This window comes from Salmo salar, chromosome ssa17, assembly GCF_905237065.1.
Source record: "Salmo salar chromosome ssa17, Ssal_v3.1, whole genome shotgun sequence".
Lineage (NCBI taxonomy): Eukaryota > Metazoa > Chordata > Actinopteri > Salmoniformes > Salmonidae > Salmo > Salmo salar.
The window spans coordinates 66,062,322-66,079,821 of record NC_059458.1 but is presented as its reverse complement, the minus strand read 5'-3'; the positions used below and the strand labels follow the sequence as shown (position 1 = coordinate 66,079,821).

Genomic DNA, 17,500 nt, shown 5'->3' with positions numbered 1-17,500 from the left:
GTTTTGGCCTGAAAGACAATCCTTTTATGAGGTTACAGCAAAACATACCGCCAGCCATTCAGCAACATATCACAAACACTTGGACTATGTTATGGTCATTTAATAATAGCCTATTTAATTTATCAATGACGGCACACTGGCATAGGTCTACACACCATGAGGCCTTCAACAGGCCCTCAATAGGCACTGAGTGTTTAGGCTACTGCTCAATGCCAAATATTCATGCTGGTTGCTCCGACTAGACGTAACATAGTAGACATATTTCGGGGTACCTCCAAGTCGTATGATACTGTATGTAGGAATTAGAGGTCGACCGATTAATCGGAATGGCCGATTAATTAGGGCCTATTTCAAGTTTTCATAACAATCGGTAATCGGTATTTTTGGACACCGAGTTGCCGATTTGTTTTTGATACACCTTTATTTAACTAGGCAAGTCAGTTAAGAACAAATTCTTATTTTCAATGACGGCCTAGGAACGGTGGGTTAACTGCCTTGTTCAGGGGCAGAACGACAGATTTTTACCTTGTCAGCTCGGGGATTCGATCTGCAACCTTTCGGTTACTAGTCCAACGCTCTAACCACCTGCCTTACATTGCACTCCACGAGGAGCCTGCATGGCAGGCTGACTACCTGTTACGCGAGGGCAGCAAGAAGCAAAAGTAAGTTGCTAGCTAGCATTAACCTTATCTTATAAAAAACAATCAATCTTAACATAATCACTAGTTAACTACACATGGTTGATGATATTACTAGTTTATCTAAAGTGTCCTGCGTTCCATATAATCGATGCGGTGCCATTTCATTTCTCATTGAATCACAGCCTACTTCGACAAACGGGTGATGATTTAACAAAAGCGCATTTGCGAAAAAAAGCACTGTCGTTGCACCAATGTACCTAACCATAAACATCAATGCCTTTCTTTAAAATCAATACACAAGTATATATTTTTAAACCTGCATATTTAGTTAATATTGCCTGATAACATGAATTTCTTATAACTAGGGAAATTGTGTCACTTCTCTTGCGTTCTGTGCAAGCAGTCATATGCAGCAGTTTGGGCTGCCTGGCTCATTGCGAACTGTGTGAAGTCCATTTATTCCTAACAAAGGCCGTAATTAATTTACCAGAATTGTACATAATTATGACATAACATTGAAGGTTGTACAATGTAACAGTAATATTTAGACTTAGGGATGCCGTCCGTTAGATAAAATACGGAATGGTTCCGTATTTCACTGAAAGGAAAAACGTTTTGTTTTCGAGATGATAGTTTCCGGATTCGACCATTTTAATGACCAAAGGCTCGTATTTCTGTGTGTTATTATGTTATAATTAAGTCTATGATTTGATAGAGCAGTCTGTCTGAGCGATGGTAGGCACCAGCAGGCTCGTAAGCATTCATTCAAACAGCACTTTTGTGCGTTTGCCAGCAGCTCTTCGCAATGCTTCAAGCATTGTGCTGTTTATGACTTCAAGCCTATCAACTCCCGAGATTAGGCTGGTGTAACCGATGTGAAATGGCTAGCTAGTTAGCGGGGTGCGCGCTAATAGCGTTTCAAACGTCACTCACTCTGAGACTTGGAGTAGTTGTTCCCCTTGCTCTGCATGGGTAACGCTGCTTCGAGGGTGGCTGTTGTCGATGTGTTCCTGGTTCGAGCCCAGGTATGAGCGAGGAGAGGGACGGAAACGATACTGTTACACTGGCAATACTAAAGTGCCTATAAGAACATCCAATAGTCAAAGGTATATGAAATACAAATCGTATAGAGAGAAATAGTCCTATAATAACTACAACCTAAAACTTCTTACCTGGGAATATTGAAGACTCATGTTAAAAGGAACCACCAACTTTCATATGTTCTCATGTTCTGAGCAAGGAACTTAAACGTTAGCTTTTTTACATGGCACATATTGCACTTTTACTTTCTTCTCCAACACTTTGTTTTTGCATTATTTAAACCAAATTGAACATGTTTCATTATTTATTTGAGGCTAAATTGATTTTATTGATGTATTATAAAGTTAAAATAAGTGTTCATTCAGTATTGTTGTAATTGTCATTATTACAAATAAATACAAAAAAAATCTGTATCGTCTTTTTTTGGTCCTCCAATAATCGGTATTGGTATTGAAAAATCATAAATCGGTCGACCTCAGGTAGGAATGGTCTGGTTACTTAAGACAGAAATTAATGCTATTTGATTTGCAACATATCATACGGATTGGAGAACGTAACATATCCTACTAAATGGAGGGATACAAAAGAACGTCCCAAACCATACTAATTGCTCTAAGACCAGGTTGAAATTAACAAATATATCTACAAGGTAACATCAACATTTGCAGTAGCAATTGATGTGTATTAGGCTACAGGTCATTGCTGTCAACACCACCTTCATACAAAACCATGCATCATTATAATGTTTAGCCAGGGTCAGTGTAAAAGTGCACAACAATTTGACAGCTGTCAAGATTGATGTAGCCAATCTTATGCACAGTTTGTGCGCCAAGTTTATATCTAACGCAAAGCCCCTTCTCGGAAACAAAGACTACAACCAGGCTTTAGCAGAGGCTGCCTCGGGCTTTCCTGAATTCTAAATTCACATAAAGTAATTGGTCTCATGACATGTCAGTTTGCGTAAAACTGCTATGCTCCAACTTTGGCGCAACAGCCCATATTTTTCAACGTAGACCATCAATAGAAGTATGTCAATAGTAGTACCAACTAGGCAATCTTCATATTACATGAACATGTATGTTGACGACTTCGCCTACCTCAGTAGGTTTGGCAGAGGTATGGAGCCCGAGGCTGTCCCCAGGATTCCCCTTTTCCCACTCAGTAATTTCTCCACCAGGACCACATTCCCGGTCCTGGCCGCTTCTAGTAGTTCTTGTTCCTTCCCCATCCGACCGAATTTCTTCTAATCCCGGATTTATAATCCAAAACCGGTATGTAGAAAGAGAATGACGGCGGCGGGGATACCCCTTCACTGTATCGTGTGAAAAAACATCTGTGTGTTCTTTTTACTGCATGTTGCAGTAAGCGTTCCCTCAAATGGGTCGGTTACCGTCCGCGGTGTGCTGCAAGGTTGGCAGGCTCAGTTGCAGAACGAGTCCATTGTCGAACCGAACGCAGGAATGAGGAACCGTAAATAGCGCATTTTGCACGGTACTGCCTGCTGCAGCTGGCTCGAGGGAACTACGAACAAGCCGGTTGCCAAACCCAGACCGCCCCTCGCTCTCTTCTATCTCGGTTCGGCTATTTTGTCCTCTCTTCTCCTCTCCGTGTAGCCCAACAAACACGCTGTGTCGTGTCCTCTCGTTCGATGTCTGTCTGTTATTGTAGCATCCCAATCGCTTCCAATTTCTTTCTCTCAGTTCTCCACTTTCTTCGAACCGCACTCGCCACAGTGCCTAGTGCTATCCTGCCTAATCCAGCGTTGTACAGTATGGGCGTGGATGGCGGGTTACAGCACCAACCGGAGGAAGAGGCTAAGTTAATTTATTTGCTAATTTAATTTATTTGCTAATTTAAGAAAGTCACAGGTTATATGAAAAGGCTCCTAAATTCCGATAACAGTCAGCTTTAGGAGGAATATCGATGTGTATATTCCACTATTGAGCGAATAACTGGTGCACATTTCATTATTATTGTTTTATCAAGATAACCTTCCAAAATACATAAATCAGTGGATGCTGTAAAACAAAAATATGGGCTATATAGTGAAAATAATAGCAGCCTTGGTCTATGTCATGTGTTTGTGTGACAAAACAAGCAAGAGACTGATGTTTTTTAATGGTCTGCTCTGTCCATTGACAGGCTTGCACACACCCCCTTTGTCAATCTCTTCATCCCTTGCCAGAAGATTTATATTTATTTTTTTACCTTTATTTAACCTCTCTTGGGTAGGGGGCAGTATTTTCACATCCGGATGAAAAGCGTGTCCAAAATAAACTGCCTGTTACTCAGGCCCAGAAGCTAGGATATATATAATTGTTAAATTTGGATAGAAAACACTCGAAAGTTTCTAAAACTGTTAAAATTAGGGCTGTGAGTATAACAGAACTGATATGGCAGGTGAAACCCAGAGGACAAACCATCATAAAAAAATGTTTTTCAGCCTACCACTGTTTTCAATGGCTGTCACTTTTATTACAAGGCGAAATCCTCCCAGATTGCAGTTCCTATGGCTTCCACTAGATGTCAACAGTCTTTAGAAAGAGTTTCATGCTGGTTTTTGGAAAAATTAGGCAGAAATTGTAGTTTTTCTAGGTGGCTCCCATTTTGGCTGTATTGTTTCCAAGCGCATGGAAGAGAGCGCGTTCTTTGGTATTTTTCTCCGGTAAAGACAATAGCGATTCTCATTCTTAAATTCGATCGTTTATTTACATATTAGGGTACCTAAGGTTTGATTATAAACGTTGTTTGACTTGTTTGGAAAAGTTTATTAGTAACGTTTGTGATTCATTTTGTATGCATTTTGATGGAGGGAAACTGGGTGGATTATTGACTGAAGCGCACCAGCTAAACTGAGTTTTTATGGATATAAAGAAGGACATTATTGAACAAAAGGACCATTTGTGATGTATCTGGGACCTTTTGGAGTGCCAACAGAAGAAGATCATCAAAGGTGAGGCATTTATTATAGCGCTATTTCTGACTTTTGTGGCGCACCTGCCTGGTTGAAATGTGTTTTTCATGCTTTTGTATGCGGGGCGCTGGCCTCAGATAATCGTATGGTGTGCTTTTGCCGTAAAGCCTTTTTGAAATCTGACACAGCGACTGGATTAACAAGAAGTTAAGCTTTATTTTGATGTATTACACTTGTGATTTTATGAAAGTTAAATATTTTTAATTCTGTAGTTTGAATTTCGCCGGATGTGGCCAGGTGGGACGCTACCGTCCCACCTGCCCATAAGAAGTTAACCTTTATTTACCTAGGCAAGTCAGTTAAGAACAAATTCTTATTTACAATGACGGCCTTCTCCGGCCAAACCCTCCCCTGAACCGGACATCGCTTGGCCAATTGTGCGCAGCCCTATGGGACTCCCAATCACAGCCGGGTGTGATTCAGCCCGGGATCAAACCAGGGTCTGTAGTGACGCTTCTAGCACTGAGATGCAGTGTCTTAGACCGCCACTCAGTGACCTGCAGATAATACCCAATTATTCACTAGTTCACTATGGGTTAATTAGGAATGTCACTATTTTGGTAACAATGCTGTAAATTAAGGAACACACACAGCTGTGTGATTGTGCCCTGTCTGCACCTCTGATGTGAGCTCAGTGCATTGCTTCCTGTCATGCTGGGAAGAGAACGTCTTATTGAGAGAGGGAGGGTGATGGAGAAAAACAAAGTAGGACGTCATATAGCCTACTAAACGAGAGGGAGGTGAGGAATCTCCTTGCCAGAGAGAGAGAGAAGCAGCTGCAGCCCCATCGAGTGTTGGATAGAGATACTACAATCTGACTGTCGGGGGAGAGCAGTGAAGCTGATCTCATGAGCCAAATCTATTCCATAGCAGAACCACAGACACATACAAAACAGTCCTTGTTTCACTCCATTGTTTAGCTGTCATTTCATTGGTAGATAATGAGAGGAGAAATGTGTGCTTCAAAACGAGTCAAACCTATTAAATGATACATCTATTTTTTCATTTTCTACTCTTCTCCTTTCTGATTTTTAACTGGATTACATGTCAAAACCACAGCAAGGAGCACATTCAGCAAGACGCAACGTTTTGGAACATTCAGATCAAAATATGATATAAAAAAAACTAAGTTTGTCTCTGACACATATGGAGTCACCTTAGCTATTTTCATGGCATTTCTATCTGCAACATTTGACTATTGAATGTGGCTCTGGGTGACTACAGGAGAACCTACAGTCAATCAAGGACGTTGGCAGCATACACAACAGTGGACAGTAAGGGCTCTGTCTCAATCCATCTATGTCCTCTCCTTGACTACTCGGATCAGAAAGACCTGACCACAATTAACAAGTATAAGCAGTCTAGCACATTAAATATGGCCGACATCACAGAGCCATTATTTTGACCTGCAAACAGTGGTTTCTGTTGCTCATCAGGGGAAGTCCCCGCTTCATAAGGTGTTTCGGTGATGATGGGCGCCCCCTTCAGAAGGTGCAGTGAACGTGTTGATCTGGCCCGATCTGAGCCAGGTGGCTCGTCCACTGCTCCTCCCACTTAAGCCAGAGCCATTGAGATGCCTTCTCTGGCTCTTTTTCAGTTAATCTTTCCTCAATTCCTTTTCAAAAAACACTGGAGAAGACCTGAGTGGAGGGATCTTGGACCATCCCCTTCAATACGTTTGAGAATGCGGCCAGGCGATACTCTAGAACCCTCAAATTTAAATCTGGACCTCTAAGCCAGTTCCACTGCTTTTTTCTCCTCTAGACCTGGGACACCAGGTGGTGCAATTAACTATCAGGTAGAACAGAAAACCAGCAGCACTCTGGACCACCAGGGTAGGATTTGATTACTCCTGGCCTAGGATGTGAGGAGTCATGAATACGTATTGAGAATGAGCTTTGCCTCCTGTCTATCTATGTGGCAGACCTTTCGCTGTGCTCCCTTTACTCCTCAGTGCAGAATCTTCAGTGCCCTTCACAGCGGTGCCCTCCACTGGTAGACACTTGGTCTTCAATCCCTTGTCAATGTCTGATACTTTCAGCAGCTTCATTTGGTAGGCTTCCTCTATCCACTCCTCCCATGGAAGTGTTTGCTCTGTCCCGTTAGTGGACTGATGGAAGTTCCCTTGGCCAGGTTTAAACCCCCCACAATTCAGTAGATAGGCAGATGACCTTGGGTGTGCACCATGTTTTATAAGATTTACATTTTGATCATTTATCTGATACTTTTTTCCCCAGAGGGACTTAGTGAATTCAACTTAAAAAGGGCAATTCCGCCACTTGTCAACCTCATATTTATTATTGCAGTCTACATGTTTGAAAATCACTTTTTAAAATGTATTTATTTATGTCATTGGGCGGAACTTTAAATATATTTTTCTCTACAAAACATAGAAATGCACCATTTTCACATATGTAGACAATGAAAATGAGGTTGGAATTGCTCTTTAAAGTAGATAGGTAAAACAACCACATCAATAATTGTAAGTAAAAGTCCCCTAAATAGAGAAGCTATTAGCATAATCATTGCTAGTAAGAACAGACAAGTGCAAGTGTTAGTGCAAGGAAGAAGAACAGTATGACAACTGAGAAATACATTTTTGATTGGATACCTTTATTTTCATCAGTAGCTTAGCAGCTTTGACAGACAAATATTACAAATCCTTTTCTTTTTGTACACAGGCTCTCAGGAGGCAGAGCTCCTGGGAGAGGAGCAAGGCTGAGCAGGTCAAGGGAAGAGCTATTGTAATGAGGGGGCGGGTCCGTTCGGACCAGGAAGTGGATGAGAAAGTTAGAAACTCCAGGGAGGGCAGCCTTTAAAGTACAATCAAGCATTCAAATCCTAACTGCCATTCAAGCCTTGTCAGTGTTGAGCAGGTAAGTGAACCAGCATCGTATCAAGGTAGAGAGAGCTGGGGAGAGAGGACAGCGCAGCTTGGAAAGACATTCAGCTGGACTGAACTAGGCCTAGGCTGAGCTAGGTCCACAATTTGGATAGTTAAAGACTTTAAAGTAGAAAAATGATGTATTCCCAAACTTCCCTTTTTGAAGGACTAGGGTGGGGTCATTCAAGTGAAAACCAAAGAAAGACCAGTTGCCATCATTGGTGTAAACAGAACTACCTTTACCTTCTTCGGTTTTGGTTTGACAAGAAGGGGGGGAAAGTCAGGGAGGTTCTCTTCTGCACCATTCAACCAATCCAGTACATGTGGAGGAGGAGTTAAGATGGAGCGTTACCTTGTTAATGTCCAAAAGTGGAAGTTGCGTCACAAGCTCTCTTTCCATTTCCCCTTCAAACTGGATAATCCGGTTGTTGGGCTCGGCAGAGGCGAGAGCTGTATTCGCAGACCTTTGCAAAAAACGTTGTGCAACGGAAACCATTTACTCTAGGAACTAAACTGAAGCAAACAACGCAAACGGAACCAACGAGGAGGGAGGGGGAGGGGGGCCTACCCGAATTTGTCCAATCGTTGCAAAACGTTATCCGTTTGGGGTAAATGTTTTTAGTTGCAAAACGTTTTGAACAGAAAATACATTTTGTAAAGGAATCCGAATAATGAATACACCCCAGGCTTGATCCTCATAGGAGAATAGAGATGGTAACTTGCTCTCCATATTAATGTTCTTTCCACTCATTGGATGATCGAGAGATGACAGGATAGTGTTCTCAACTGGATTGGACGATGCTTTCGTACAGGGTATTTACAGTGAATATAGTTCAAAAGTGCTGGACACAACTAGCCATTTACATTCATGTAGAAAAACAGGGGGGGAAACAGTGCAATGGGACATTATGGGCATTGTAGACATCGACTAGATGGAATGGAAGAAAAGTAAATGAAAATATATAATTGTATATTTTCCTTTTCAATTAAATGAAATGCTTGTTTTAGTTACATGACAAATACATGTTGAAAACACACACTGCACAACCATTCAGAATTCTGTAGAAAACATTGTGTACGCTTTGCCCATCATAATACATTACCATACACACTCCAAGTACAATTGGTTCAGCGCTAGATACATTTTTTTCATAAGCACCAAATTACATGTTCTGTTTCAGCGCAGTGCAAAATAAGTCTATTTTTAAGACATTCCTCCAAAGATATGACATTCAGTGTCTCACCCCACCCAACCAGGCAAGCCCCTCCCATCAAAGGTCATTACATATAGAATATGCTCCTCAAAAATGTGATGCTTGATAAAGTTGCCCATTTTTGCATTGTTCCTCCTATTTAAGGTAATGAGTCGAGGAGGGCAACTTTTCCCCCAAGCCTAACATTCAGGACTCCCACCCCACCTTCCTAGCCCCCCCATTCCACTTAAGGGCTGTTTAATTTAGATTTGTCCCCTCCCTCTCCCCTTCATCCCTTCTTACGCTCCCATATTTAGGAGGCTGTTCTGGCTTGCAGAGTCGGATTACTGGAGAGACTGAACACTAACTTACTGCATAAAGAGAGAAACTCAAAACAAGCACAACAATCATGTAAAAGTAGCATGTAAAACAAGCATGTGTACTGCAGTCCTAGTCCCAGCCCAGGGATGACATGGCAGCACTGTATCGAGGAGGGGATGAAAGTCTAACACGGTCCACTCTCCAGTTCCTCTACTGGGGGTAGGGATGAGGGTGGTAGGTAGGCTGAAGTGAAAAAGTAGCCCCCCTCTATGGTTTTCAGGGACTGTGTGTGTGTGTGTGTTAAGGAGTAGACTTCATGGACTGTGTGCGTGTGCGTGTGTGTGGTCTAGTTCTTAGGTGACCAGCCCTTCATCAGAACAGGATTGAATGACCTGGCTGATGCTTGAATAATACTTGTGTGATGCTAAATCAAGAAGCTCCAGTATCCAGCACCCCCTCTCTCCTCTCTGCTTCCACCCTGTGGTGATATGCAGCACTACAGATTGGTGGTCATTGGGCCTCGGTTGGCCAACCCTAGCTGCTGTTCACTTTGAGACTCTTCATGCGGTGCAACAGGGAGTCCTTCTCCATTTGGGCCTCAGCTAGAGCCATCTTGGCTTTGGAGAGCTCCAGTTTCAAACACTCGTTCTCCTCTATCAGCAGCTAGGGGTAAACAGAAGAGAGGGTGTTGATGAGCGTGTTGGTTAAATTCCTATGAAAGAGTGCAGGGCATAACATTTTATTTTTGGTCCACCAGCCACTCAGATTTTTTGCCAGACAAAATATTCCCGCCCCAGCTAAAATGACACAAAAAAAAAGCGTTGTTTGTGATGTATCCAAAACAAATGTATTACTAGAAAAGTGATGTGGTATATTGTTTAATTGAATTTGTGACTTGAGTACACACACACACACACACACACACACACACACACACACACGTCACAGATGAGACAAACATTTTCACCTGCCCCTTTATTAAGGGCCGGAGGTTACCATGGTAACACTACTCCAGTCATGAGAGATTGAGTCTGACTAGTAGAAGCATCATCTTCGCTTCCCGAGCAGTTGAAACTCAAACATAGAAAAACAACCTAGCTTGTGAACAAAACAATGTAAATAGCTGAGAAACACGTCTCACTTCAGTAGACTTTTGATTCAAGTAAATTTAACCAACTTTTATGCCTGTGCGCAGCGCTTCTAAAAATGTATATTTCACTCAGCTCTTCACATGCACACTGTCCCCAGCGCAAAGTGGAATAGGCTACATAGGATTTGCAGTTCTGACTTTGTGCGATTAATTTACAAGCTATGAAACAAAAACGGTGGAAATACCTTAAACAAATATTGCAGCATTTATTTTTCATGTGATCATACTTGCCTATTTTTATTCACAAATGAGAGTGAAATGCTCGCACTGTGGAGCCCTAACACCCTGCCAACGTGGCCCTCATTTGGCAGGTGGCAGGTGTTCATTTTAGGCCCTGGACGAGTGGGTGGTGTGTGTGAACTACTCGCCTGTTCTTTGTTGGAGGGGGTTGTGCTAGGGCTAGGAGGGCTGGGGGTCTGTGTGGCCTTGGGAGTGCTGCTGACCACACTCTCAGGGACTGGAGACAAACCGCTGTCAATCAATTGGACTTCTTTCTTAGGCCCCGCCTCAGACGCATTTTCCACTGTGACAACAGAGAGGGGGGGGGGAGTCAGTGAAAGGTAGAAATTAACTTGAAAGGCATGTCATTGTATGATGATGAAATGAGACAGTGTTGGGGCGGATGGTGTGGGTGCGTGTGACAGTGTGCATGTGTATAAGTGTGTGTTTGTGTATGAGTGAATGTGTGAGGCTGTGTGTGTGTGTGTGTGTGTATACAGCTGAAGTCGGAATTTTACATACACTTACCGTAAATTCCGGATTATAAGCCGCAACTTTTTTCCCAGGCTTTGAACCTCGCGGCTTAAACAATGACGCGGCTAATATATGGATTTTTCCCGCTTAACATTTTTCTTTCTTTCAAAAAACATTCTGTGACGTGCTCAGTTTTTTGGCGGCATGAAGCTTTCATTAGACCAATGAAATTGCCGAACGGGTTAAGGTCAAACAACTTTGTTTACTGTTTAGATTAAATCGAGCGCTCTCAAACTTCCCATCATTCTGATTACGGTAGTCATTTTGTCACCCTCATCATGGCAAAGACACGGAAAAATGCATATGATGCAGCTTTCAAGTTGAAGGCGATTGATCTGGCTGTTGGAAAAGGAAATAGAGCTGCTGCACTGGAGCTTGGTCTTAATGAGTCGAAGATAAGACGTTGGAAACAGCAGCGTGAGGAAAAAGACAACTAAAGCTTACTGCTAATTTTTAATTTTTTGTTACAAGCCGTGTTTCGTTAAAGCCTATTTATTTTTGTTACAAGCCGTGTTTCGTTAAAGCCTGTGTAAAGTTCATTTGTTTCAATGTACCGGTAGGCACCTGCGGCTTATAGACATGTGCGGCTTATTTATGTTCAAAATAATATATATTTTTTTTAATTAATAGTCCGGAAATTATGGTAGGTTGGAGTCATTAAAACTTGTTTTTCAAACACTCCACAAACTTCTTGTTAACAAACTATAGTTTTGGCAAGTCGGTTAGGACGTCTACTTTGTGCATGACAAGTCATTTTTCCAACAATTGTTTACAGACCGATTATTTCACTTAATTCACTGTATCACAATTCCAGTGGGTCAGAAGTTTACATACACTAAGTTGACTGTAAACTTTAAAAGGCTTGGAGAATTCCAGAAAATGATGTCATGGCTTTAGAAGCTTCTGATAGGCTAATTGACATCATTTGAATCAATTGGAGGTGTACCTGTGGATGTATTTCAAGGCCTACCTTCAACCTCAGTGCCTCTTTGGGAAAATCAGAAGAAATCAGCCATGACCTCAGAAAAATAATTGTAGACCTCCACAAGTCTGGTTCATCCTTGGGAGCAATTTCCAAACGCCTGGAGGTACCACGTTCATCTGTACAAACACCATGGGACCACGCAGCCATCATACTGCTCAGGAAGGAGACGCGTTCTGTCTCCTAGAGATGAACGTACTTTGGTGCGAAAAGTGCAAATCAATCCCAGAACAACAGCAAAGGACCTTGTGAAGATGCTGGAGGAAACAGGTACAAAAGTATCTATATCCACAGTAAAACAAGTCCTATATCGACATAACCTGAAAGGCCGCTCAGCAAGGAAGAAGCCACTGCTCCAAAACCGCCATAAAAAAGCCAGACTACGGTTTGCAACTGCACATGGGGACAAAGATCATACTTTTGAGAAATGTCCTCTGGTCTGATGAAACAAAATTACAACTGTTTGCCATAATGACCATCGTTATGTTTGGAGGAAAAAGGGGGATGTTTGCAAGGTGAAGAACACCATCCGAACTGTGAAGCACGGGGGTGGCAGCATCATGTTGTGGGGGTGCTTTGCTGCAGGAGGGAATGGTGCACTTCACAAAATAGATGGCATCATGAGGACGGAAAATTATGTGGATATATTGAAGCAACATCTCAAGACATCAGTCAGGAAGTTAAAGCTTGGTCGCAAATGGGTCTTCCAAATGGATAATCACCCCAAGCATACTTCCAAAGTTGTGTCAAAATGGCTTAAGGACAACAAAGTCAAGGTATTGGAGTGGCAATCAAAGCCCTGACCTCAATCCCATAGAAAACGTGTGGGCAGAACTGAAAAGGTGTGTGCAAGCAAGGAGGCCTACAAACCTGACTCAGATACACCCGCTCTGTCAGAAGGAATGGGCCAAAATTCACCCAACTTATTGTGGGAAGCTTGTGGAAGGCTACCCAAAACATTTGACCAAAGTTCAACAATTTAAAGGCAATGCTACCAAACACTCAATTGGTACATGTAAACTTCTGACCCACTGGGAATATGATGAAAGAAATAATTCTCTCTACTATTATTCTGACATTTCACATTCTTAAAATAACATGGGGATCCTAACTGACCTTAGACAGGGAATTTTTACTAGGATTAAATGTCAGGAATTGTGAAAAACTGAGTTTAAATGTATTTGGCTAAGGTGTATGTAAACTTCCGACTTCAACTGTATATGAGTGAATGTGTGAGGCAGTGTGTGTGTGTGTGTGTGTGTCTCACCCCCTATAGAGAAGGCTCCATCGTCGGTCCTGTGGATGAGCAGGTTGGAGATGTGCAGGGTGATGGGATTAGGGTCAGACGGGTTGTCACGGGGACCATCATCCTGCAGAGGGGGACAGAGGTTAACCTGTTGGGTCTAGGGGGCAGCATTTGCACGTCTGGATAAAAAAAATGTACCCGATTTAATCTGGTTACTAATCCTACCCAGTAACTAGAATATGCATATACTTATTATATATGGATAGAAAACACTCTAAAGTTTCCAAAACTGTTTGAATGGTGTCTGTGAGTATAACAGAACTCATTTGGCAGGCAAAACCCTGAGACATTTTCTGACAGGAAGTGGATACCTGATGTGTTGTATTGACTTTAAACCTATCCCATTGAAAAACACAGGGGTTTAGGAATATTTTGGCACTTCCTATTGCTTCCACTAGATGTCACCAGCCTTTACAAAGTGTTTTGAGTCTTCTGGAGGGAGATCTGACCGAACAAGAGCCATGGAACGATGATGGCCCATTAGACACCTTGCGCGCGAGTTCATGTTGGGTACCCTCGTTCCAATACGTTATAAAAGAGTATGCATTCGTCCACCTTGAATATTATTCATGTTCTGGTTAAAAAGGCCCTAATGATTTATGCTATACAACGTTTGACATGTTTGAACGAACGGAAATATATTTTTTCCCCTCGTTCATGACGAGAAGTCCGGCTGGCTTACATCATGTGCTAACGAGACGGAGATTTTTGGACATAAATGATGAGCTTTTTTGAACAAAACTACATTCGTTATGGACCTGTGATACCTGGAAGTGACATCTGATGAAGAGAATCAAAGGTAATGGATTATTTACATAGTATTTTCGATTTTAGATCTCCCCAACATGACGTCTAGTCTGTATCGCAACGCGTATTTTTCTGGGCGCAGTGCTCAGATTATTGCAAAGTGTGATTTCCCAGTAAGGTTATTTTTAAATCTGGCAAGTTGATTGCGTTCAAGAGATGTAAATCTATAATTCTTTAAATGACAATATAATATTTTACCAATGTTTTCTAATTTTAATTATTTAATTTGTTACGCTGACTTGACTGCCGGTTATTGGAGGGAAACGATTTCCTCAACATCAATGCCATAGTAAAACGCTGTTTTTGGATATAAATATGAACTTGATAGAACTAAAAATGCATGCATTGTCTAACATAATGTCCTAGGAGTGTCATCTGATGGAGATTGTAAAAGGTTAGCGCATCATTTTAGCTGGTTTTATGGTTTTGGTGACCCTGTCTTTGACTTGACAAAACATTACACACAACTCTTGTAAATGTACTGTCCTAACATACTCTAAATGTATGCTTTCGCCGTAAAACCTTTTTGAAATCGTAAAACGTGGTTAGATTAAGGAGATGTTTATCTTTCAAATGGTGTAACATAGTTGTATTTTAGAAAAATTTGAATTTTGACATTTATTTGGATTCAAATTTGCCGCTCTTGAAATGCACCTGCTGTTGATGGAGTGCACCACGGGTGGCACGCTAGCGTCCCACCTAGCCCCAAGAGGTTAATGTGTCTGTGGTTAATGTGTCTGTGTGTGTGTTCATCCCCACCTTCAGGTCGATGTGCGTGTCCCTGACGCTGATCTCCATCGGGAGGACCTGGGGGGCGGAGTCATCCTCCAGGAAGTGAGCCAGGTTCCTTAGCGACGACATGAGGAAGCTGGCCCGGTAGCCGTGGAGACGCAGCTGGAGGAAACCGTTGGTCTCGGCCAGGGGGGAGTGAGCGGCGGCACAGGGCCCGCTCTCCAGCCGAGCCCTGACCTCCGGGAGATGGGTGGTCCCGTCTGAATTGGCCTCCAGACCACCACCTAGCGAGGGAAAGAGGAAGGAGAGAGGGGAGTGGGAGGAGAGAACATCAGTAATCAATCAATTCCCATTAAAAAGAGAAGGCATAGATTGGCTGCAATACAAACAGAATCACTGCAACCACAACTCAAAGAAACGGCTCAGCGATGGCCGCTTGGCAGGCATACAACCAGACATTGCCTTACTGCTGACGCCAGTCTATGAATCCATTTCTAAGGTGTGACTAATTTGTAAAGCTAGGGCCCTTCTGGGGGTGGGGGTACTAATCCCATAAAACTATTAAGGCCAGTAAAGTGCCACAGCAGCTGCACGCACGCAGACATACATTTTAATATAACGACAACACATCGGTCACTGCCTCAGTAAGGAAGGAAGGAGAGATGGAGGGAGGAAATGGCAGACATGAGAGAAGGTAAGAGGTAAAAACAGAAATAGTGAGAAAGTGATAAATGAGAGCGAGACATATAGAGCAGGGTAGGAAAGAAGAGAGAGCGCGCGAGAGAGAGCGGGGTAGTGAAGGAGAGAGATGGGGATTACTCTTCTGTGAAAGAGGGAGGAGGCGGAGCTAAGCGAGCGAGATGGGGATTACTCTTCTGTGAAAGAGGGAGGAGGCGGAGCCAAGTTGAGGGAGATGGGGATTACTCTTCTGTGAAAGAGGAAGGAGGCGGAGCTGAGCGAGTGAGCCTCATCGTACTGTGGGTAAATATGGACCTCACCAACCCCTCTTAAATATTCACACACGTTGGAGGTGACATGCTGGAGACACACATGCACACAACCTGTGGTGCCACAAAAACACATACCGACACTGGGTTTAATGTAGCAAAAAGGGAGCAAAACCCCCATTAGTGCTAATGCACCATCTCACTGCAGCAGTTAGACACACACCCTTGAGACATACACTGCAGTCACACACCCTTGAGACACACATTGCAGTCACATCCACTGCAGTCACACTGTGTGTGTTTTTACTATCCTTGTGGGAACCAGAAGTCCTCACCAGGATAGTAAAACAAGGAAAATCGGGTGGACATTTTGCCGATCCCCACAAGGAAAAATGAGATTTATAGGCTTAGGGGTTAGGTTCAGGGCTACAATTATGGTTAGGTTTAGGGGTTTGTGGTTAGGGAAAATAAGATTTTGAATGGGAATCAATTGTTTGGTCACCACAAAGATAGTAAAACAAATGTGTGTAGCATGCTTGGTGGAGCAAAAATACTAATTACTGTCTGTCATTTCATACCAATGATGAAATCAGAGACACACTAACACAAACAAACAGGTAGTAACACTTGTGTGCAAGCTTGTGTTTGCCTACCCATGCTTAGGTTCCACACACACACACACACATACCTTCGCTGCCTGGGGCAGGGGGTAGAATAGTGCTGCCCTGAGCAGTGGGGACCATACCTGTAAGAGTTATGGAAGGGTAAACCATACCTGTAAGAGTTATGGAAGGGTAAACCATACCTGTAAGAGTTATGGAAGGGTAAACCATACCTGTAAGAGTTATGGAAGGGTAAACCATACCTGTAAGAGTTATGGAAGGGTAAACCATACCTGTAAGAGTTATGGAAGGGTAAACCATACCTGTAAGAGTTATGGAAGGGTAAACCAAGTCAATTGGGAGTGTGTGTGGGGTGTGTGGGAGTGCGTGTGTGGCCTTAACCCAGCTATAGATAGTACTCCAAGAGAATGGGGAATAGCAAAACTGCAGTGTGACTGCAGTGTGACTGCAGTGTGTGTGACTGCAATGTATGTTGTGCTGTGTGTACTAGCCCACATGTATGCATTATACGAGCGTGTACATTTGTGTGTCTGTGTGTGTCTTCACCCAGGCTGCGGTTGCTGAGGTATTGTCGGAGGCTGACGTTTCCCAGCTGTGTGGGTCTGACGCAGCCCACCTCCAGAGACACAGCCGTGCTCTCCCCTCGCACTTCCATCCCCCCACACACACACCGCACCTTCAGCACCAGCACCGACACCTGGGGGGGAGAGAGAGAGAGGCATTAAGTTGGATAGGAGTCTGCTAAAATGAATAAAAATGTAAGTTACTTCAATCAATTCAGAAAGTGGGGTAAAATTAGAGTTCAGGAAATGAAAATGTTTCATGTGTATGTATGTATACTGTGTGTGTATATATATCTATATCTATACTGCTAAAAAAAATAAAGGGAACACTTAAACAACACAATGTAACTCCAAGTCAATCACACTTCTGTGAAATCAAACTGTCCACTTAGGAAGCAACACTGATTGACAATAAATTGTGCAAATGGAATAGACAACAGGTGGAAATTATAGGCAATAAGCAAGACACCCCCAATAAAGGAGTGGTTCTTCAGTGGTGACCACAGACCACTTCTCAGTTCCTATGCTTCCTGGCTGATGTTTTGGTCACTTTTGAATGCTGGCGGTGCTTTCACTCTAGTGG

The 17,500-nt window shown here is 42.8% G+C and overlaps 2 protein-coding genes across 4 annotated transcripts in view; both read right to left on the bottom strand.

Moving 5' to 3' along the window:
* Positions 1–3,474, bottom strand: part of LOC106576444 (ankyrin repeat and sterile alpha motif domain-containing protein 1B) — a 309,496-nt gene extending 306,022 nt beyond the window's left edge. Inside the window, 1 exon segment of the mRNA XM_045699996.1 lies at positions 2,780–3,474. Within this exon segment, the coding sequence (XP_045555952.1) occupies positions 2,780–2,910 (131 nt within the window). The 5' untranslated portion in view covers positions 2,911–3,474.
* Positions 3,475–7,248: 3,774 nt separating this feature from the next.
* The window catches only part of LOC106576369 (UHRF1-binding protein 1-like), a 59,556-nt gene continuing 49,304 nt past the window's right edge, over positions 7,249–17,500 (bottom strand). For 2 of the 3 annotated variants that reach the window (XM_045699992.1, XM_045699994.1), the window contains 6 exons: positions 16,901–17,051; positions 16,420–16,476; positions 14,812–15,068; positions 13,207–13,309; positions 10,573–10,727; positions 7,249–9,717 (listed from right to left, as the gene is read on the bottom strand). In XM_045699992.1, coding sequence (XP_045555948.1) covers positions 9,589–9,717; positions 10,573–10,727; positions 13,207–13,309; positions 14,812–15,068; positions 16,420–16,476; positions 16,901–17,051 — 852 coding nt within the window. In that variant the 3' untranslated portion in view covers positions 7,249–9,588. The remainder of the gene's footprint in view (positions 9,718–10,572; positions 10,728–13,206; positions 13,310–14,811; positions 15,069–16,419; positions 16,477–16,900; positions 17,052–17,500) is intronic. The other variant, XM_045699993.1, reaches the window with a different exon arrangement.